Here is a 17875-nt window from a genome sequence, read left to right as displayed (position 1 = left end):
CCTGAGTTTGGAAAACTGAGAAACTTGGAGAAATCAAAAGTGACAGATTCTTCCATCCCTAGTCCTAGCTTGTATTAGCAGAAGAATCATCTCTATCATATAGGAGGCAGTAGAAGTACTATTGTAATCAGATTTTGTGTATGGCCAAGAGAGTTAAAGGAGGATGCAGGCAAAACAGAGAAGATTCATGAAGTAATAGAAATTACAGTGGATAGAGGAGGTATAACATATTGACAGAGCTGTGTGCATGCCAGAGTTCTGCAGGAGCAAAGAAAAAAGCACAAGCACTGAATTCAGATGAGAAGCTCAGCTTAGTCTTCTTCCTTTTTTGAACAAGTTTGTAGTCCTCATGGTTGAATAGACAAGTTTGGTCTAATCATAATCATTCTTGGCATTTATATTCCCCTTTAAAATGTTCAAAGCGCTTCATCGCATGCAATAACCCTATAATATGTAGGCCTTGTATTTATAGTTTCATCTTGCAGATTGGGGGGGGGGGCGTTAGGTAAGAAGATAATGAATTCCCTAAGGCCACCCACTTGAAATATGAACAGGGGGCTTCCTCCGCCGTAACTCAGTCGCTAAGCCACTGTGCTGCACACCAGCTTTACAAAACCCTGCTTTTGTGGTGAGCTTAGATATCATGATCCCGTGGACCCTTTTGACCTCCTGATTCTGCCATCCTATATCCACCCTGTCCCACTGATCATGAGAACTCTTCTCCCACCAGGTTCTGGAGCAGCATGCAGACGGACGCTGGAAGGGTCATATCCATGACTCTCAGAAAGGCACTGACAGAGTTGGTTACTTCCCTCCATCCATTGTCGAAGTCATCAGCAAGCGGACAGGTTGGTCCACCAACACAACTGGGGAACTCTGGAGGAGGCCAAAGATGTGATGGGGGGTGCTGCTGCAAAGGGAGTAGGAAAACCTGTGATTTCATTTCCCAGTAAACCCCATTCATTCACTGTCTTCTCCCTGCCTGCAAAAATAACTCCTATCATCGCCGTCACTTCCTACCCTAGCAACACAATGACAGTGACCTCTCTGCCAACGCTTGCCTTCACACGGACCAAGTCAAACAGCACCAGAGATGCGATTATTCAGGGCACAATGGTTTCCCACCACCACCCCAGTACTGTTCAAACACACTTTTTGCACGAGAGGAAGCTCCCCACTTTTTCAGCAGGAGGAAGATCGTGAATATTAGAATATCCAAAGGGGCTCCCTTCTGCCGTGCTTTCTGAAAAGGATAACATGGAGGACCTCTTGCAACAGAGAGAGGAGGAACCTCTTTAAAAGGAATAGGGGGAATCCCATTGTTCCTGCTCCTTTCTCAGCAAGGGAAGAATGGGAGTTAAAGTACATTTAAAATGTATTAAACTACATAAACTGTTACTATCATTGACTATTAATATGTAGGTGGCCTGTGGAAGCCTACAAAGTGGTGTCTGTATGGTTATAGGAAGCTGTAGTCCTGGGAGTTAAAGGTGTGAATACTTCCACACCTTTCTTTCTAGAAGGTGTTCAGATCCCACCTTAACCAGGGACAAATGTAGACCCTCGTTCCTCAAAACTTACTGAATTGTGGATGCAGCTAAATTGGGGGCCAGCCATGCATGTGGTTTCTGATTGGATACAAATAAGTAATTCTCCTCAGCTCATGGATGGATGCTGCAGATGTTCAGTTTTCTTTGCAGGTGTATATTTACTGCAGGCCACCTGAGGTTGGAGGCTGGAGATAGTTTTTAAGAGACTTGGAAGTTGTATTAAGAGATGCTTGGTTCAGGTGGGATATTTATTTTTCTCACGGCGTGCGTACAGAAACAACACACATGCACACACATTTCTTTTCTCCCGCTGCTGCCTCTGGTCAAACAGGTTTTGCAGGTTTTCGAAACAGTGAAAAGCCACGCAACGCTTGTTTGCCAGAGGCGGAAGTGTGATGAGAGGACTATACACATTGTAAGCTGCAGTAACTCTTTGAAACCACCTTGAGCTCTCTTGACTTTCTCCAGCCGTAGACACTATGAGCTGGTGAAACTAAAGAACTGGGTAGAGCACTTTGGGAATCCTATTATGTAGGCTAGAAGAAAAAATCAGGGAAGGAAGGGCAAAGTTCTGCACTTGCTCCTCTGACTCTTGTTGCCAATGTTCATCCTAGACTGCTGAGAGACTCTTTTATAGGAGAAACTCTGTGAAAAGTCTGGCCAACGAATGAGCATCCAATATTCTGTCCCTCTGTATGTTTTTAAAATGCAGCAGCAGCATCGCCCCTACGTGAACACACATGCTCCATGAGCAGCTAAGTTACAGCAGCCTTCCCCATTGCTGTCCTGTGCAGTGCTTCTGGGACCACGCAGGTGCCCACCCCCCTCTCCTTGCCTACACAAACACACACTCTTTCCTGACCCACGTGTTTTGTTCTCTACATGCAGGCCTGACTCTTCCCCGCATGGTGCCCTTGCACCCGTGCCAGAGGTTTGCCAAGGGCCAGCAGGTTACCACTGCCACCCCTCCCAGTGGGTCGCAGCCTCCACCCGTTTCGCTGCAGGCACCCCTCTGCTTACCTGCCCTGACCAGGACAGCCCCAACTCCTGAAAGCCCAGGTCAGGGCCATTGCTGGGCTGGGCAAGCGTGTCCTCCATTCACACTGCCTGGGAATGAGTGAGGACAACTCTGGGGTGGGGAGAAGGAATGGAGAGAAGTAGCAGGTGAAAAGGGATATGATTTCAGCTGGGAGTGGAGGTGTAACCAGATCCTCTTCCTCACAAATTTGTACCCCGAGTAAATATCTTTTGAAATAATTTTCTCTCTCGTCACACACATACGCTCACACAGATACCTGCTGGGGGGGGGCGGAGAGAGAAATAGAGAAATATCCCCCTTCTGGAAATTTCATTTGGCACTGCTATATCTCTGCAAAATTCTCAGTGATTTAGAACTGGCTTCGCTACACATCTTTGTCTCTGTCACAGGGTCCACCTCCTTCCTTAACGTATGCTTTGCTCCTGCCCCTTCCCACCACTGCCCCCCTCCCCAGTATCTATCCACCATTTTTCCAGGGGCAGTGGGCTGTTCTCACCTGTCGCTGATAAACCCTGCCTAAAGGACATGAGTTCATCCAGGTAGCCCCTTCCTTCTGCATACACCTCAAGTTCACATTTTAGCTCATCGAGGCCTACCAGCCGCAAGCATCCAGTCTCGCCCAAAGCATAAACCCATCAGTGTGCACATCCCTGCCACTGATCACGCCTTCTTTCCATGCTCATGTGCACATCTGCCATTGAGGTACCTTCCGTGCTGCACAAACAAGTCCCCCCATCATTGCATGCAAACCTGCCTGCTAGCTGTGTCCTCCCAGGCCACATTCCCCTTCTCCTTCCCCTTCCCCCCTCCCATGTCAGTCTTGCATGAGAGGGACCGCTGCTGTTAGATGCGTCTTTAAAAAGTTGCTACCCAACCTCACCCGAAACTGGGTGGTGGGGAGTGGGGTGGTGGAGAAAGGATCCTCCTCCACCAGGGCCTTTTCAGTGATGGCTCCGACCTGGTGGAATGCTCTGTCCCATGAGACTAGGGCCCTTCAGGATTTAACCTGCTTTCGTCGGGCCTGTAAGACAGAGCTATTCTGCCTGGCCTTTAGTTTGAATTCAGCCTGATCTTTTATTTCCCTTCCCTCCCCCTCCCCATTTATGAAGAACACCTACTCTGAGACCCCACAGTTAATTCTCCCCCGGCCTCCTCGCTGGCCCAAGTAGGACCAATTCAGCCAGCTAGCCCTGGGGATTATCTAATGCTTATTTCCCCTAAATTGATTTTTGAAGTTTATTGTTATTCATGTTTTTAAGCTGCTTTTACAATTAAGTGTTTTAAATTTGTTGTTAGCCGCCCTGAGCCCGGTTTTTGAACCTGGAAGGGTGGGGTATAAATATTTTTTAAAAAATTATTATTATTTATTATAACAGCTGAATGTTGCTACAGGAAATGAAAAGTCATCCCATGACTGAAATGCCTCAACCAGATACCGAGTGACCTGTCTTGGCAGCCAGGGAAGCCTGTTTGGGTGCTCTGTGGCAAAGCCCGCAGAGAAATCTGTGATGGGGTGCTAGTCCTACCAGCAGATGCCCCCTAGCTTTGCCTGCCTGCTTAGTGCTTGAGGGCCAACTGGGCTCTTCTCCCTCCTTACTACCCCCATGCCAAAATCTATCCTCTCTTCCCAAGCAGCAGGTGACAGGAACAGTGTGGGCAGCGAGGGCAGCATTGGCAGCATCCGGAGCGCTGGCAGCGGTCAGAGTACTGAGGGCACCAATGGGCAAATCACTGGACTCCTCATTGAGAATGTCAAGGTAAAAGGGGCATGAATTTCTCTGCACCAAGGCATGAAACCTGCTGTTCACCCTGCTGCTGCCACGCCCCAGTCTTAGGGAAGCTTTTAATGTTTAACAGACCACTGTATTTTAATACTTTGTTGGAAGCCGCCCAGGGTGGCTGGGGAGACCCAGCCAGATGGGTGGGGTATAAATAATAAATTATTATTATTATTATTATTATTATTATTATTATTATTATTATTATTCCCAGTTTTTGTTATCTTCTGTTGCCTGGAGACTGAGGTTGTTCATACAGTCAAATCGCTTCTCGGCCTTTTGTCTAAGATCAAGTGTAGTTTCAGACTTTTCTAAGCCACAGTGGGCTGTGTATTTGATAAGAGCTGTGTTGGGTGCAAGGGATGCACTTAATCTTGTTTTTCGAGTCATATACTCTCCCACCCTCCCTGCTGCTTCTCCACTTTCTCACCCAGATCTTGAAGATGATGGGTATTCATGCACATGACTTGGTTCCCCAAGATTAACCTTGCTTCTTCATAGAGAAAAGACTAAAACATCAACTCTTCTGGTTTTGGCTGCAGATACCAGGAAGGGTGGAAATAGCCTGTGGGGGACCTACATGCCTAGAATTTGGCTATATGGGTAGCAGGAATTCATGTGCCCAAACAGTTAAGTACAGAGGAGCATCACTTAACCCTTGGCACATTCAGTTGGTCAGGATTCAGCCACAACTGCAAACAATCCCTGCATGGAAAAAGCTGAGCATGAAGAGAAAAGTCACAATGTTCACCCATTTCATGGTTCTCTGGTACAGTCTTATTTCTGACCTGAGTCTTGGCTCCTTTTCTTTTTTATGCAGCCACTTTCACCGACTGGTGAGGATCTTCAGCATTCTCACAATGGCCAGACAAATTCCGTGATAGGTAAGAGGAGAGACGAAAGGGCTGGTGGGAGATCGAAACTGACATTGCAAACTCAGTAAATAGAAAGCAGAGGGAATTTAAAAATGGTGAACATCTGTAGGGGGTTTGCTGTCTGCCTGACAGGGTCAATAAGCAAGGGAGTGCTGAGAGGTGCGTTCTTGGTGACTGCCCTTCAGTTGTGCAATGCTCTTCCCAAATATCTTTGGGGAAACCTTCCCAACCTTCCTGTTTGAGTTGACAGCCAACAGCAGCATTAAGTAGGTAGCGGCTGATGTTTGGTTTCGGTATAGTTCACATATGAAGTAAGATAATCCATTTTAGTCCTTGAGATGGTATGGGATAGAAATTATACTAAAATTAAAATAGTCCAGATTAACCTGTGGTTCAGCTGTGAATATACATACATACAGTTGTACCTTGGTTCTCGAACGCCTTGGTACTCGTACATTTTGGCTCCCAAACGCCACTTTTCGAACGTTTTTCGGAAGCTGAATGTCTGACACGGCTTCCGCTTGAATGCAGGAAGCTCCTGCAGCCAATCGGAAGCCGCGCCTTAGTTTTTGAACTGTTTCAGGAGTCGAATGGACTTCTGGAACGGATTGCGTTTGAGAACCAAGGTTCAACTGTACATAATTTTATTTGTATACTTCCTTTCCATAGCTCAAACCGTGCTCAAGGCAGCTTACAACATGAAAAAAGCACATAACTGGAACATAACAAATGTAGTCATAAACAATAAATGAATCATTAAAAAGTACAAAACCAAACTGAACAATTTCCTCATAAATCACAACGGAATCTAAAACAATGATACAAAAAACCAACAGCAACAACCCACCCCACCAAAAAAAACCCGGACTCTTTCTGGTTGAAGCTTCTGGGACAGTCAGAACAATTGTGTGGTTTCTCCTGTTCCTCAGGAGGGAGGTGGTCTGGAAGAAGCACTTCCCACAATGCAAGCACTTCTAAGGCTTTCCCCGTGTGCAGACTTTGATGCCTTATAAGGTTCGGGCCGCTACTGAACATTTCCCCACGCTCCTCTCTGTTCACAAGTGCCGGAAGTGCCACCGCTGCCTTCATACATTCAGTCATTTTGATGAGGCTGCTTTGCAGCACCCACACGAGCCCCACTGAAGTAAGCAAGTGTTGTGTATCTAGGAACAGGCTTCCCTGGGTTATTTTGCCCTGCGTTGATTCTGTCTGAGGCTCCAGGGGCCTGCTCTGACTATGCTCTGGCTCCTTTCAGGAACACTGGGGCACCAGAACCTCTCCAACTGTAACACCAACGACAGGATCTTCTCCCACCAATATCTACGGCCAGAGCAGCTCCTGGAAGGGAAGGTACTGAAATCAATCTAACTAATGTTTTATATATACACCTATGGGTTCTAGCATCAGGCTACTCCCCGTAAAAGGGAACAAATTTGAATGGCATCGGTGTAAAACAACCTTGCCTCAGTCCATCCTAGTGTTAGACACACTCTCCATTAAAATAACTCAGTGGATTACAGCATGCCCCACTTACTGTGGCCCCTGTATATGTCTTATTTTTATTTGGACAACTCGTTTAGAATGACTTTGGGGGCAAGAATTTGTCCATGTCTGTTAATTTTATCAAGAGAACACCTTAAGCTTGGTATTTGGATTTTTATTTTTATATATATAGAAAAACCTTTCCCTTCATAAGGAATAAAGAGGTCCTAGTTAGAAAGTTCCGGGAGTTGTCAGCTTCTGGCTGGTCACAATACGTGGCTCAAGGGCTGAGTTCAGCTTGTTGTGCAAAGCAGTCCTGCTTGAATCAGTTAATGAGCATTTGATTGATGCTCTGGATCACACAAGATCCTGCTGAAAGAGCCATGGGCAGGGAAGTGGTTATGGACAAAATGTGGCAAAATATGGGACCAAAAAAGGAAAAGAAGAGGAGTTCTGGGTAAGCGCGGCAGATCCAGAAGGCAGGAAGTCGGATATGAACTGGAAACTTAAGCTGTTGGCTGGGCTTGCCAAACTGTTATAAGCATGAATTATGGATTATTTTTCTTGCTTTTGTGTGTGTGGAGGGGGGGGTAGTTATCCATTCTCAAGGAAATCTGTATTATCTGGCTGAAACACTTTTGACACCATAGAATTATAGTATTTGAATATTAAGTGGTGTTATTTTTTCCATTATTATTTCAGTGCTCACAAAGACTCTGTAGAATGCTGTCCCATGTGGGGTTACCACAATATATGCACTGGATTGGGGGAAAAGCTGAAAAGCACAGTGGGTTGAAGAGGAGATCGCTGTGGAGCCAGCAAGTTCAGGATTGATGAATTGGTCCTAAACAGAGATGTGAAGGCTCAGGAAAAAACCTGGGAAAATTCAGGCGATGGGTTTCTTCCCCATTTTTTCTGGGGGTTTCCCAGCTTTCAAATCTCAAGTCCCAATTAAAGAACATAAACCCATTGATACCTGCCTTATTTTATTTTTTAAAAATCCCTATATGGTAGGTTAGGCTGAGAGGCAGTGACTGGCCCAAGGTCACCTAGCGAGCTTCATGGCTGAGTGGGGGATTCAGACCCTGGTCTCCCAGATCCTAGTTCGACACTCTAACCACTACACCATGCTGGCTCTCCGATACCTGCCTTATTGGGACCAGGTTAAATGGCCAGGGTACCTTTCGACTGAGTGCTAGAGATTGAGAACCAGCAGTCTTTTTAAAAAGCTGTTCAGGGAGATTCGTTTGCATTTATCCAACAGTTGTGGTGACATAGGGGCATGTGATGCATTCAGGATGCACTAGTGCAAGTGCTCCATCATGGATCTCCGTGAAGTGATTGCAGGAGTGCATTAGCCCCTCCCAGTCCACATCACTGCCACACAAGGGACTTCTCTGTCTCCCCTCCGCAGGATGCTGAAGCCATTTACAATTGGCTGAGTGAATTCCAGCTGGAGGGCTACACAGCCAACTTCCTGAATGCGGGCTACGATGTGCCCACCATCAGCCGCATGACCCCGGAGGTAAGGCATGGGGAAGCAGAAAGGGCTGAGCAAAAGGGAGGGAGGAAGACGTTTTGGTTTCCCTGCCATCACCCATCTGCACCATAACCGCCTGGTGTTTTGTGAGACCTTCCCAGGAGTGCCATTGCAGAACGTGCGCTGCACATGATTTATCAAGCATCCTGTGCTAGCCCACATAGTACACGTGCCTGGTTGTTAAGACGTTAATGAAGGCACCTGTGCCACTCTTCGTTCCAGGACCTCACAGCCATTGGGGTGACCAAGCCAGGCCACAGGAAGAAAATATCCGCCGAGATTGGGCAGCTTAGCATTGCCGAATGGCTCCCAAATTACATCCCTGTGAGTATCGACCACATCCCTGTCAGCTACATCCCTGCCAGTCAATCAGAACCAGGGTGCAACCCAAAGCCCTGAAGACCTGGGCAAAGGGGCAGGTTTACTCAGAGGGTTATGGGGTTCTTAAGCTAACCACCTCATGGCTGCAAAACGTACTCTTCATGACTGAACTCAAGGACCATCTCTGCCACAAACCTCTTACGTTGCATTGGCCAAGTCTTCGTTTCCCTACCTCTGTCTGTGAAATGGAGCTAGCAGTGACCTTCTACAGAGGGGGTTGTGGAGCACATTTTAAAATAATAATAATAATAATATGCTGCGTAATAATTTACTATTTATTCCCCTCCTTCTCAACAAAGGTTTGGATGCTAACTAGTCTTCTGTGAATGAAAGAGTTTCTTCTGTTTGTGGAGAGAACCTGAATGCAACAGAAGTGGCATTTTTACCTATTATTATTATTATTATTATTATTATTATTATTATTATTATTATTATTTTATTTATACTCCGCCTCTCTGGCTGGGTTTCTGCAGCCAGTCTCCCCTTTCTCCCTACACTGCCTCTATCGCTGCTTAAGAAGGTCCCCAAAGCACCCAAAGCAAATTGTCAAGGGACAAAGGGGCTGCAGTGGGGAAAGGAAATAGGCAAAAAAATGTCCCCCATTGGGCTGGTGGGAGCATTCCATGAGCAGAACTCTGCCTATTAGGCACTCCCACCAGCAGAACCTTAATTAGAATCTAAGCCATTGTCACTGCCCGGGCTTTCCTTGTCCATTCTGAATGTCACAAGGAGCAACTTTTCAATGTCACAAGGGTGTTAGAAACTGAGATGTGAAAGCGAGGAGCTTATGGGCTCAACAACAGAATGTCTAGGCATGCTTTTTTGATAACAAGAATACAAAGCTGAAAATGAACGAACCGCAGCTAAAATATTATGTTCCTTTTTAACACAGTCTAGTCCTTCCTCTGTCCTCCCCCCTAATATTCTTAAGAGGGTCTCTTCTCCAGTCTCCAGGGAGTAGCTGGAAGTGGGGAGGCAGAAAAAGGTCCTCCTTTCCTTCCACTCTGCAGTTTTAATCCAAAATCTTAGATGCAGTACTGTGCCCAGAGCTCAGAAACTGCTCACACTAATGAAATTCCCTGTCACAAAATATGCCTAGAACAATGGGAGTTTCGAACACTGGTTCTGAGTCTTCTCTGTCAGGGACACTTCAAATATTGATGATGATGGGTAATAATAATAATAATAATAATAATAATAATAATTGTGTCATTTATGTTATCCTACCCCTTCTCCAAGGAACACAGGGTGTCATACACAGCGTTCCTCCACTACCAGATTTCATCCTTGCGACATCCATTTATAAGCACTAGATATTTTAGGTGGCAGCTGTAAGCCTATGTGTGGAGCTGATGGCATTTAGAAACTTGCGTCTTTCTGCCTGTGGGATGCTCTTTACTGATATAGCTCCCAAAGACTTGCTCAGGCAACTTTCTGTGGAAAGCAGCGTGGGATTTGCTATAAGAGCTCATCATGGTTGTGCTGTCTTCTAGGATGACCTAATGGAGTGGCTGAGTGCCCTTGGACTACCCCAGTACCACAAGAAGCTGGTGAGCAACGGCTATGACTCCATCAGCATTGTGACAGATCTGACTTGGGAGGACTTGCAGGAGATTGGCATCAACAAGCTCGGTGAGGGGACAAGAGGGGAAACCAACAGGGCCACTGGGGAACTCCTGGCTGCTTGTTTCAGTCCTGCACTACATAAACATGACTGGCGGGGAACCGCATCTGAAAGGAGCTCCATACAGTGGCCTCCCTTGCATCTCAGTGCAGCAGAGAAAAAGCTCAGCTATCCAAAGATGCTGTATTTATGGTGGCTCTTTAAATTGGCTGGGGGCACCCATGAGTGATCCTGCTGGTGGCGTTTGGCTAACCGCAAGATGTCCCTATAGAGCACGGTTTCCCAAACTTGGGTCTCTAGCTGTTTATGGACTACAGTTCCCATAATCCCTGGCCCACTAGTCCTCGCTAGCGATGATGGGAGTTGTAGTCCAAAAAAACAGCCGGAGGCTCAAGTTTGGGAAACTCTGTTTGAGGGAGCCTTCACAAACCAGGCACCTTCCAGATGTTTTTTACTGTGGCTGGTGAGAGCTGTAGACCAAATTTACCATAATGAAATGTGGAATGAGAAGGCACATGCCCTTTCTTCAAACACTGCCCTTGTTCCTGGAACATGGGAAACCGTGGTTTGGCCATGCACTGGCTTGGTGCTGTTGGACATTTCCTACTCTTAAGGGGAATCCTTCTCACTGTTAATGGGCAGCTGTGCAGTGTTCACAACCTTCACCAACCTCTCCCAGCCAGGTGAGGTGGCAGAAAGCAGATCCCTCTCAGCTTGACTTCACTGACTGGAAATACAGAAACATCACACACGTACCACTCTCTCACACACAAACAAGGGCCATTTGAACCTGCACATAAGAAGGTACTTAACCCAGAATATGCTCATTGTTGGTTTGTTTCCCAGGCGCATGTGTGCTGACTAGCATTCTTAGGTGATTGCTCACCCTTAGAAACAGTGATTTATTTATTTCAAATAGAGGCTACCCATCTATTATGTTTCCTCCCACAAAGACAGCAGTGTTCCCCTCCCCTTGCTCAGAACGCAGCATTGGGTTTTGACTTGGGGTAAGGAGACTGTCCGTTTCCCCCTGTTTCATGAGGGAAGCATTCTGTGTCCGTCTCAGGGGTGTCGCTTTTAGCCCAGTCCTTCCCGCCCTTTCCCAAAAACCTCGGGGTTCAGGGTCCCCCGCTGAATAGGAGGCACTCCCCCCCTGCCCCCGCCACTGTGTGTTTTCCTTCCCACCTTCTTTCATGGCCTGATTTGACGAGGAAGGACTTGTTCCCATGTTAGGGCCTCGCCATCCAGTTTAGACTGGCTCACTGCCAAAAGGCCGCTCTGACAAAGAGGGGGAGAAAGGGGGAGGGGGAACCATGCCCCCTTATTGGGAGGCAATAATTAGTGAGGTATTTGGCTGTGAATCAAATTCCCAGGGTAATTGGATGCCTGTTTTGGCAGAGGGGAAGACAAGCCCCATTCGTAAGTGTCGCCAAAATATGCCCGCTGGCTCCATCCCCGACCAGCCACACGTAGAAGTTATCGAGGGCACACAACAGGCGGCTGCTCCCAAGGCCTGCTTGGGGCAGCCAAGTGTCTTCTTCCCATGGCCCACTCCTACCTTCCTTCCTTCCCTCCCTCCCTCCCTTCCCAGCTTGCCCTGTCTTTACTCTTTCCCCTTCTTCCCTCTCATTGCCTTGTCTAGAATTCTGTGGTAACAAAAGATTACTTTACATCCTTATACACTCTCCCCTCAGCCCAAGAAAACCCCCAAAGGGTGGAGGAAAGAGATCTTACTATGCAGGTGTAGAAAGTGACCTCTTTGCCAGCCAGTTCCTTTTATGGACATGGGGAAAGGAAGGCCTCACAAGTGAGGGACTGGGGTCCGTGACAAAGAAGAGCCTGTTATCCCTCACAGCATGGTATACTTCATGGGGAAGTGTCTTCCTTTAAAAAATACTACAGCAAGGCTGAAGCCAGACTTCAAAGCAAGGCTGAGCTAGCACAACTGCCACCTGTGCCATTTGTTGTGGTTGTAGAATTTCAGATATCTTCATCATTAGCCTGGGTTTCCCAAGCTTGGGTCTCCAGCTGTTTTGGGACTACAACTGCCCTCATCCCTAGCTAGCAGGACCAGTGGTCAAGGATGATTGGAATTGTAGTCCAAAAACAGCTAGAGGAGCAAGTTTAGGAAACAATGTGTTAGCTTCATAATAATAATATTAACAGCTGCACCCTATTTTATCCTTGTGAAGTAGGTGCAGCTGGGCTTCTTGGACAAGTAGGGTTTTGAACCCGGGTCTCTCTATTCCTAGTCTGACACCCTAACTTATTCACCACACTGGGCATGGGGCTGAGCCTCCTCCTGGTCCCGTTTTATGTCCAGGCAGGGCCTGCTTCTTTTAGTCTACATTATACGTGAATGTCTGTACTGATAAAGGTTCTGCCTCCAAAGCACTGGCCTGAGAGGATGAGACAGGATTTTGAGCTTCCCCTTGCTTGTGTTTGGCATCTTCCAGTAGAAGCGTTTGCCTCCTACAATCCCAGAGCTTATTTTCTGCTCCTTTTCTGCCACCTGCAGGCCACCAGAAGAAGCTCATGCTGGCTGTCAAGAAGCTGACCGACCTCCGCAAGAGCCTGAGCCAGGCCGACACCAGCACCCTCAGGCGCAAGATCCCCGGCGCCTTGGACATCGTTACCATCGAGTCTGTCGAGAACGGGGAGTGCCACTCTCCTCACACGCCCAAGATGACCACTTTTCAGGACAGCGAACTGAGCTACGAGCTCCAGACGGCCATGTCCAACAGTTGCCAGGAGACGCTGACCATCAAGAGCGCCCAGGGCATGTCGCGGAGCCAAGAGAGCATCGGGGTGCGGTCCAGGGGGTCGGGGCACTCCCAAGAGAACATGCTGTCCCACAGCACCACCTCGAGCCGTTCGCAGGAGAGCTTGGGAAGTGGCGAGAGCAGCAGCGGCAGCAGCGGTGGACACTCTTCTACACAGCCCCGCCTCACGGAAAACTCCGCTGCCCCGCAGAGTCGGCCCAACCCAGAGAACTATGGGAAATTTGTTCCGCAGCTCAGCAGCCCTGAGGGAATCAACGGCTATTCCAGCGGTTGTGCGGGAAGCCCTCTGAGGGAGAGAAATCTGCCTGAGGGGATGGACCAGTACCAGAGACCAAGCGCTCTGAAGGGGGATTTCCTTCCCCACACAGAGCCTCCCGAGACATTTCCAGCCACGTCCCCTTCTGCATCACCCCACACGGCCAGCAAGGGGACCGCCCCATATGTCTTCATGTACCCTCACGTGTCCTTGAAGTCCCCTCCACCGCCTCCTTCGCCGTCCGTGCCTGAGCAGGCCAAGGCCCCCACTCCCTTCTCTGCCCAGAGGACCACCCTGCAGTCGACAGCCCAGAAAGCTTTCTCCTACCTCCATTCCCACTGTGGCCCCACAGAGCCGCCACACGTGCCCCCCAAGCCCGGGGTGGAGCAGCAGAACGCCGAGGGCTTCAAGCACAAGAAGCGCTCGCACAGCTTGAACCGCTACGCGTTGTCCGACGGGGAGGCCGAGGAAGAGGAGCCTCCCGTCAGCTCCGTGGGCTCATACGCTACCCTGACCAGGCGGCCGGGGCGCAGCCAGGTGCCACGGACACAGCCTTCATCGGCCGCCAAGGTCTCACGCAGCCAGTCCTTTGCCATCCGCGCCCGGAGGAAGGGCCCCCCGCCCCCGCCTCCCAAGCGCCTCAGCTCGGTCTCCAGCGCGCAAGTTGGTGTAGAGTACGAACAGGGCCAAGAGACACAAAAGGGACCCTTCCTCTCCCAGGACGGAGGAGACGGCCCTCGTGACAGGGGCTGCTCTCTGAGAAATGCTGCAGCCGTGCTCAATGGGCCTGTGGCTGACGGGAGCCTGGCCAAGCCTCTTAAGTCCCCCAAACCCACCGGTCCCGGTCAGGAGTCGGCCAGCAAAACGGGCCTGCACAATTCAGCCCGGGCAGACCCCAGCAGCACGGAAGCCGCCGGTGGCCAAAGCCAGGCTTTTGAAGGCAACGTCCCCCGAAAGAGACGGACATTTAGCGAACCCGCGGTCACCATGACAGAAGCTCTGCAGCACAGCCACGAGGACACCCGGTCCGACACGGAGGAAGAAGCAACAGCAGAGACAGACGGCTGTGCCAAGTCCCCCTGCTCATCTCAGAACAGCTCCAGCGAGTGTATTCCCTTTGCGGAAGAAGGCAACTTGACCATCAAGCAGCGGCCGAAGCCCACTGGGCAGCTCAAGGCAGACACCGCTGTGCCAGAGTCCGACTCTGCCTCGGCTCAGCCTTATGGGGAAGAGCAAGAAGAGACCCCGGCGAAAGAGGGCCCCACGGTGTTGGAATTCAATCTCACAGAGTCCGACACGGTCAAGAGGCGGCCCCGGTGCAGGGAGAGAGAGCCCCTCCAGAATGTGCTGAAAGCGTTTGGGGTGGCTGCGCCCAGCTCATCATCCTCGGCTCCACAGTACGCCCAGGCTCAGACGGTCAGCATCAGCGGACCCTCGCTCCACCCGGCGGAGCTGCAGCCGGCAGGAGACGCTTTTGACGACGATAGCATGGAGCTGCAGATTGCAGAAATAGAGAAGAGCATCCTGTCTCTGGAAAGGGGGATCAAGAAGCCGCCCGTCTCTCTGAAACCAACCAGCCCGATCCCACTGCAGGTTGACAGGAACGGAGGAGCAGTCCATCTGAAGACGGCAGCCAATGCGGCAGGTAGGCAATGTTCAGAGCGGCAGCTGGGCAAAATCTGGCCTCCGTGGCTTACTGGTACGCTGCCCTTTCCTGGAACCAGAAAGATTTTCTACGTGGTGGTCTCTCTCTCCCCCTTTAAAGGAAGGAGATGCAGATGTGCTAGCAGTGCCATCATCCTTTCTCAGGGCGGGGAATGGGCTTGGAGTTTGGGGTTACAGTGGTACCTCGGGTTACAGACGCTTCAGGTTACAGACACTTCAGGTTACAGACTCTGCTAACCCAGAAATAGTACCTCGGGTTAAGAACTTTACCTCAGGATGAGAACAGAAATTGAGCTGCGGCAGCGGGAGGCCCCATTAGCTAAAGTGGTGCTTCAGGTTAAGAACAGTTTCAGGTTAAGAACGGACCTCCGGAACGAATTAAGTTTTTAACCCGAGGTACCACTGTAGTAGCAATACAGTGTCGTTCCAGCTGCTCTTCAGGGCCATCACAGCTGGGAGAGAACTGGGATAGCACCCCGTTGCTGCTTCTGGTTGGGGAAAGGGCACTGTAGGCTGTGGAGAGAGCTCTGGGCTGGGAGGAAATGGTGGGAGGGGGCGAGGAAGCAGAGAGGGCTGTAACCCACCATTTTCAAGACTGCTTTTGTCTCACTTGAAGAGATGGAGCAACTTGGTTCCATAGCGGATAGGGGACTGCCTACTGTGTAGTGATGGTAGCGATGCTTAAGCATGCATTTTTAGTTAGTTATTTTGATGTGGAATTGAAACAGAAATCGCATGTAAAATTTTATGTAGCACAATATTAATTACCAATGTCCTTCCCTGTGGCCAAGATCCTTCCATAATCTTTACTCCATTCAGCAGAAGGTGCCTGGATATTTCAAATAAAAGTTCATAATTTGAAGGTTTAGCATTCATCCTGGCTGGAGGTTTACAGAATCATTTCTCTTTGAATAGTTTCTTTCTGAATTGCTCTGTGTCCGTTTATTTACACAGGACATCTTTAATTGCTGATTTATTCTCTTTAAAAAACTGTAGAGATGTTTCACTACCAAGAGGGGGAGGGGAACAGAAATCAGCCCTCCCCTGCAGGAAAAGGAACTGATACAGGGCTATTCAAAGGAATAAAGTCACTGATCCCTGCACACACACCCCTTGCTGGTCAATAGGAAGTAACTGAAGGACTGGACCCTGCAAATGGAGTTTAAACCAAAGTCACAAGCCTTAATACCACTTTGTCTTTCATTATAAAATTGCATTTCAGTATTAAATATTGCTACAAATCAAGTATTGGGGGGGGACACGGGGAGTGCAGAAAACATGGAAGGGCTACAGTTTTGGAATTATGTCATCTGGCTGCTCTTTGAAACACAAATGAATAAAGCATGGCAAATCCAGAAGTAAGGGCTAGGGTAGAAGTACTCCAGCTTACACTTACTGGGAGAGTGTAGAAGAGCATGAGGTGTTAATGGCAGGAATGCCTGCTGTTGCTAATCCAGCAGGGTGGTTGAGCGAGGCTGTGTTTCCTTAAACTGCATGGGTCAGGTTTCAGAATACCCAACGTAAGTTTTTTTTACCCCCCTCAGATGTCCCTGCCAAGCACACATCCATTGCTTCTACCAAGCTGGTGTTTTCGGGGCCAAAAACCATCTACCAACAAGTCCTGCAGAACTCCCGCAACACCGTCGCTCCCTGGGCAGCCACAGAGATGGTTTCAGAAGGGATGGGTTCCTACCCCATGAAACTGGGGCTGGGCAGCAAACCCGCCTTGAGTTTCGGGGTGCCCCTCGCCATGAGGCCTTTGAGTGCATCTCCGGACATGATCCACGCTCAGCAAAGGCTGGAACAAACCAACTCATCCTTGGCATCCACGCTTGAAGCGGCAGAAAAGAAAATCAACGCAGAGGAGGCAGACAGGTGAGGCATTGCTTGGATGTGAAGAGAGGGCAGGCAGGGTGCCTGTCCTGAACAGAGCATCCTTCAGGGTCTTTATCCAAAGTGCAGAATACAAAGGCCCCTCTTCTTTATGAAGAAGGCACATGCATATTTCAGATACATCTGCCTTGGTCCAGCTAGGGACCACATGCAAGCAGACTTCCATACATATTGCCCTAGCTGGGTGAAGACATGCATATGCAAATGGGTGTTGTCATTCCTCTAAAGCTCCACCAACTCTCCCACCCAAACAGCAGTGAAATGAAATGAGCTCAGGCGCAACACAGGGCCACAATGACCTCTCCCATCTGGAGGATGTCATTTTTCCAGAGAGAGACAAAAGTTTTGCCCTGAACTTCTTCAGGCAGCTATTCTGCAGCCTTGGAGAAACTGCAGTTTCCCTTGTCATAGGTGTCCTCACTTCAGGTGCTGGGGGCATATAAAACAGGAAGAATATAGGCAGCAATTGGGCTTATATGGGGAATGGTGCTGGGGGTTGGGTGAAAGCCTTTAAAAATAGTAACCAGTACAGTGGTACCTCCGGTTGTGCACAGGATCCGTTCCGGAGCTCCAGTCAGATCCCGAGGAATTCGCAACCGGAGGTGCCTGTTCTGCGCACGTGCGCAGCTTGGTAGAGCGCTTCTGCGCATGCATGCATGCATGGCAAAACCCAGAAAAAATACTTCTGGGTTTGCCGTGTGCATAACCCGAAGGATACGCAACCAGAGGTGTGCATATCCAGAGGTACCACTGTACCTTGTATTGCACCAGGAAATGGCTGTCTCAGAATGGGATGGATTATGTTCCTGCTTTCTGGCCTTTACCAAGAGACAGGCAGGCATTAGCAAGCCATTTGGGTGGCAGGGAAAGGGCGGGGAGATGGGACTGCTCAGAGTGTGCACGAAATGGCCCTCCAAGCAAAGAGAGGGCTTGGAAGAAGACTTCAGATCTGGTGAGGGAGGAGGTGTCAGTTCTTGCCTGAAGCCTTGCACCCAAAACGAACCAATTC

General features: G+C 49.1%; 1 protein-coding gene across 5 annotated transcripts in view; it reads left to right on the top strand.

The window, feature by feature from the left end:
- CASKIN2 (CASK interacting protein 2) overlaps positions 1-17875 on the top strand; it is a 105594-nt gene that overhangs the window by 85012 nt on the left and 2707 nt on the right. For all 5 annotated transcript variants that reach the window (XM_081850671.1, XM_081850670.1, XM_081850669.1 and 2 more), the window contains 9 exons: positions 731-848; positions 4225-4346; positions 5188-5251; positions 6498-6592; positions 8139-8249; positions 8487-8588; positions 10139-10277; positions 12788-14953; positions 16518-16848. In XM_081850671.1, coding sequence (XP_081706797.1) covers positions 731-848; positions 4225-4346; positions 5188-5251; positions 6498-6592; positions 8139-8249; positions 8487-8588; positions 10139-10277; positions 12788-14953; positions 16518-16848 — 3248 coding nt within the window. The remainder of the gene's footprint in view (positions 1-730; positions 849-4224; positions 4347-5187; positions 5252-6497; positions 6593-8138; positions 8250-8486; positions 8589-10138; positions 10278-12787; positions 14954-16517; positions 16849-17875) is intronic.

The sequence above is a fragment of the Podarcis erhardii genome, assembly GCF_964252035.2.
Source record: "Podarcis erhardii genome assembly, chromosome: 2".
Lineage (NCBI taxonomy): Eukaryota > Metazoa > Chordata > Lepidosauria > Squamata > Lacertidae > Podarcis > Podarcis erhardii.
This window is presented reverse-complemented; position numbering and strand designations above follow the sequence as displayed.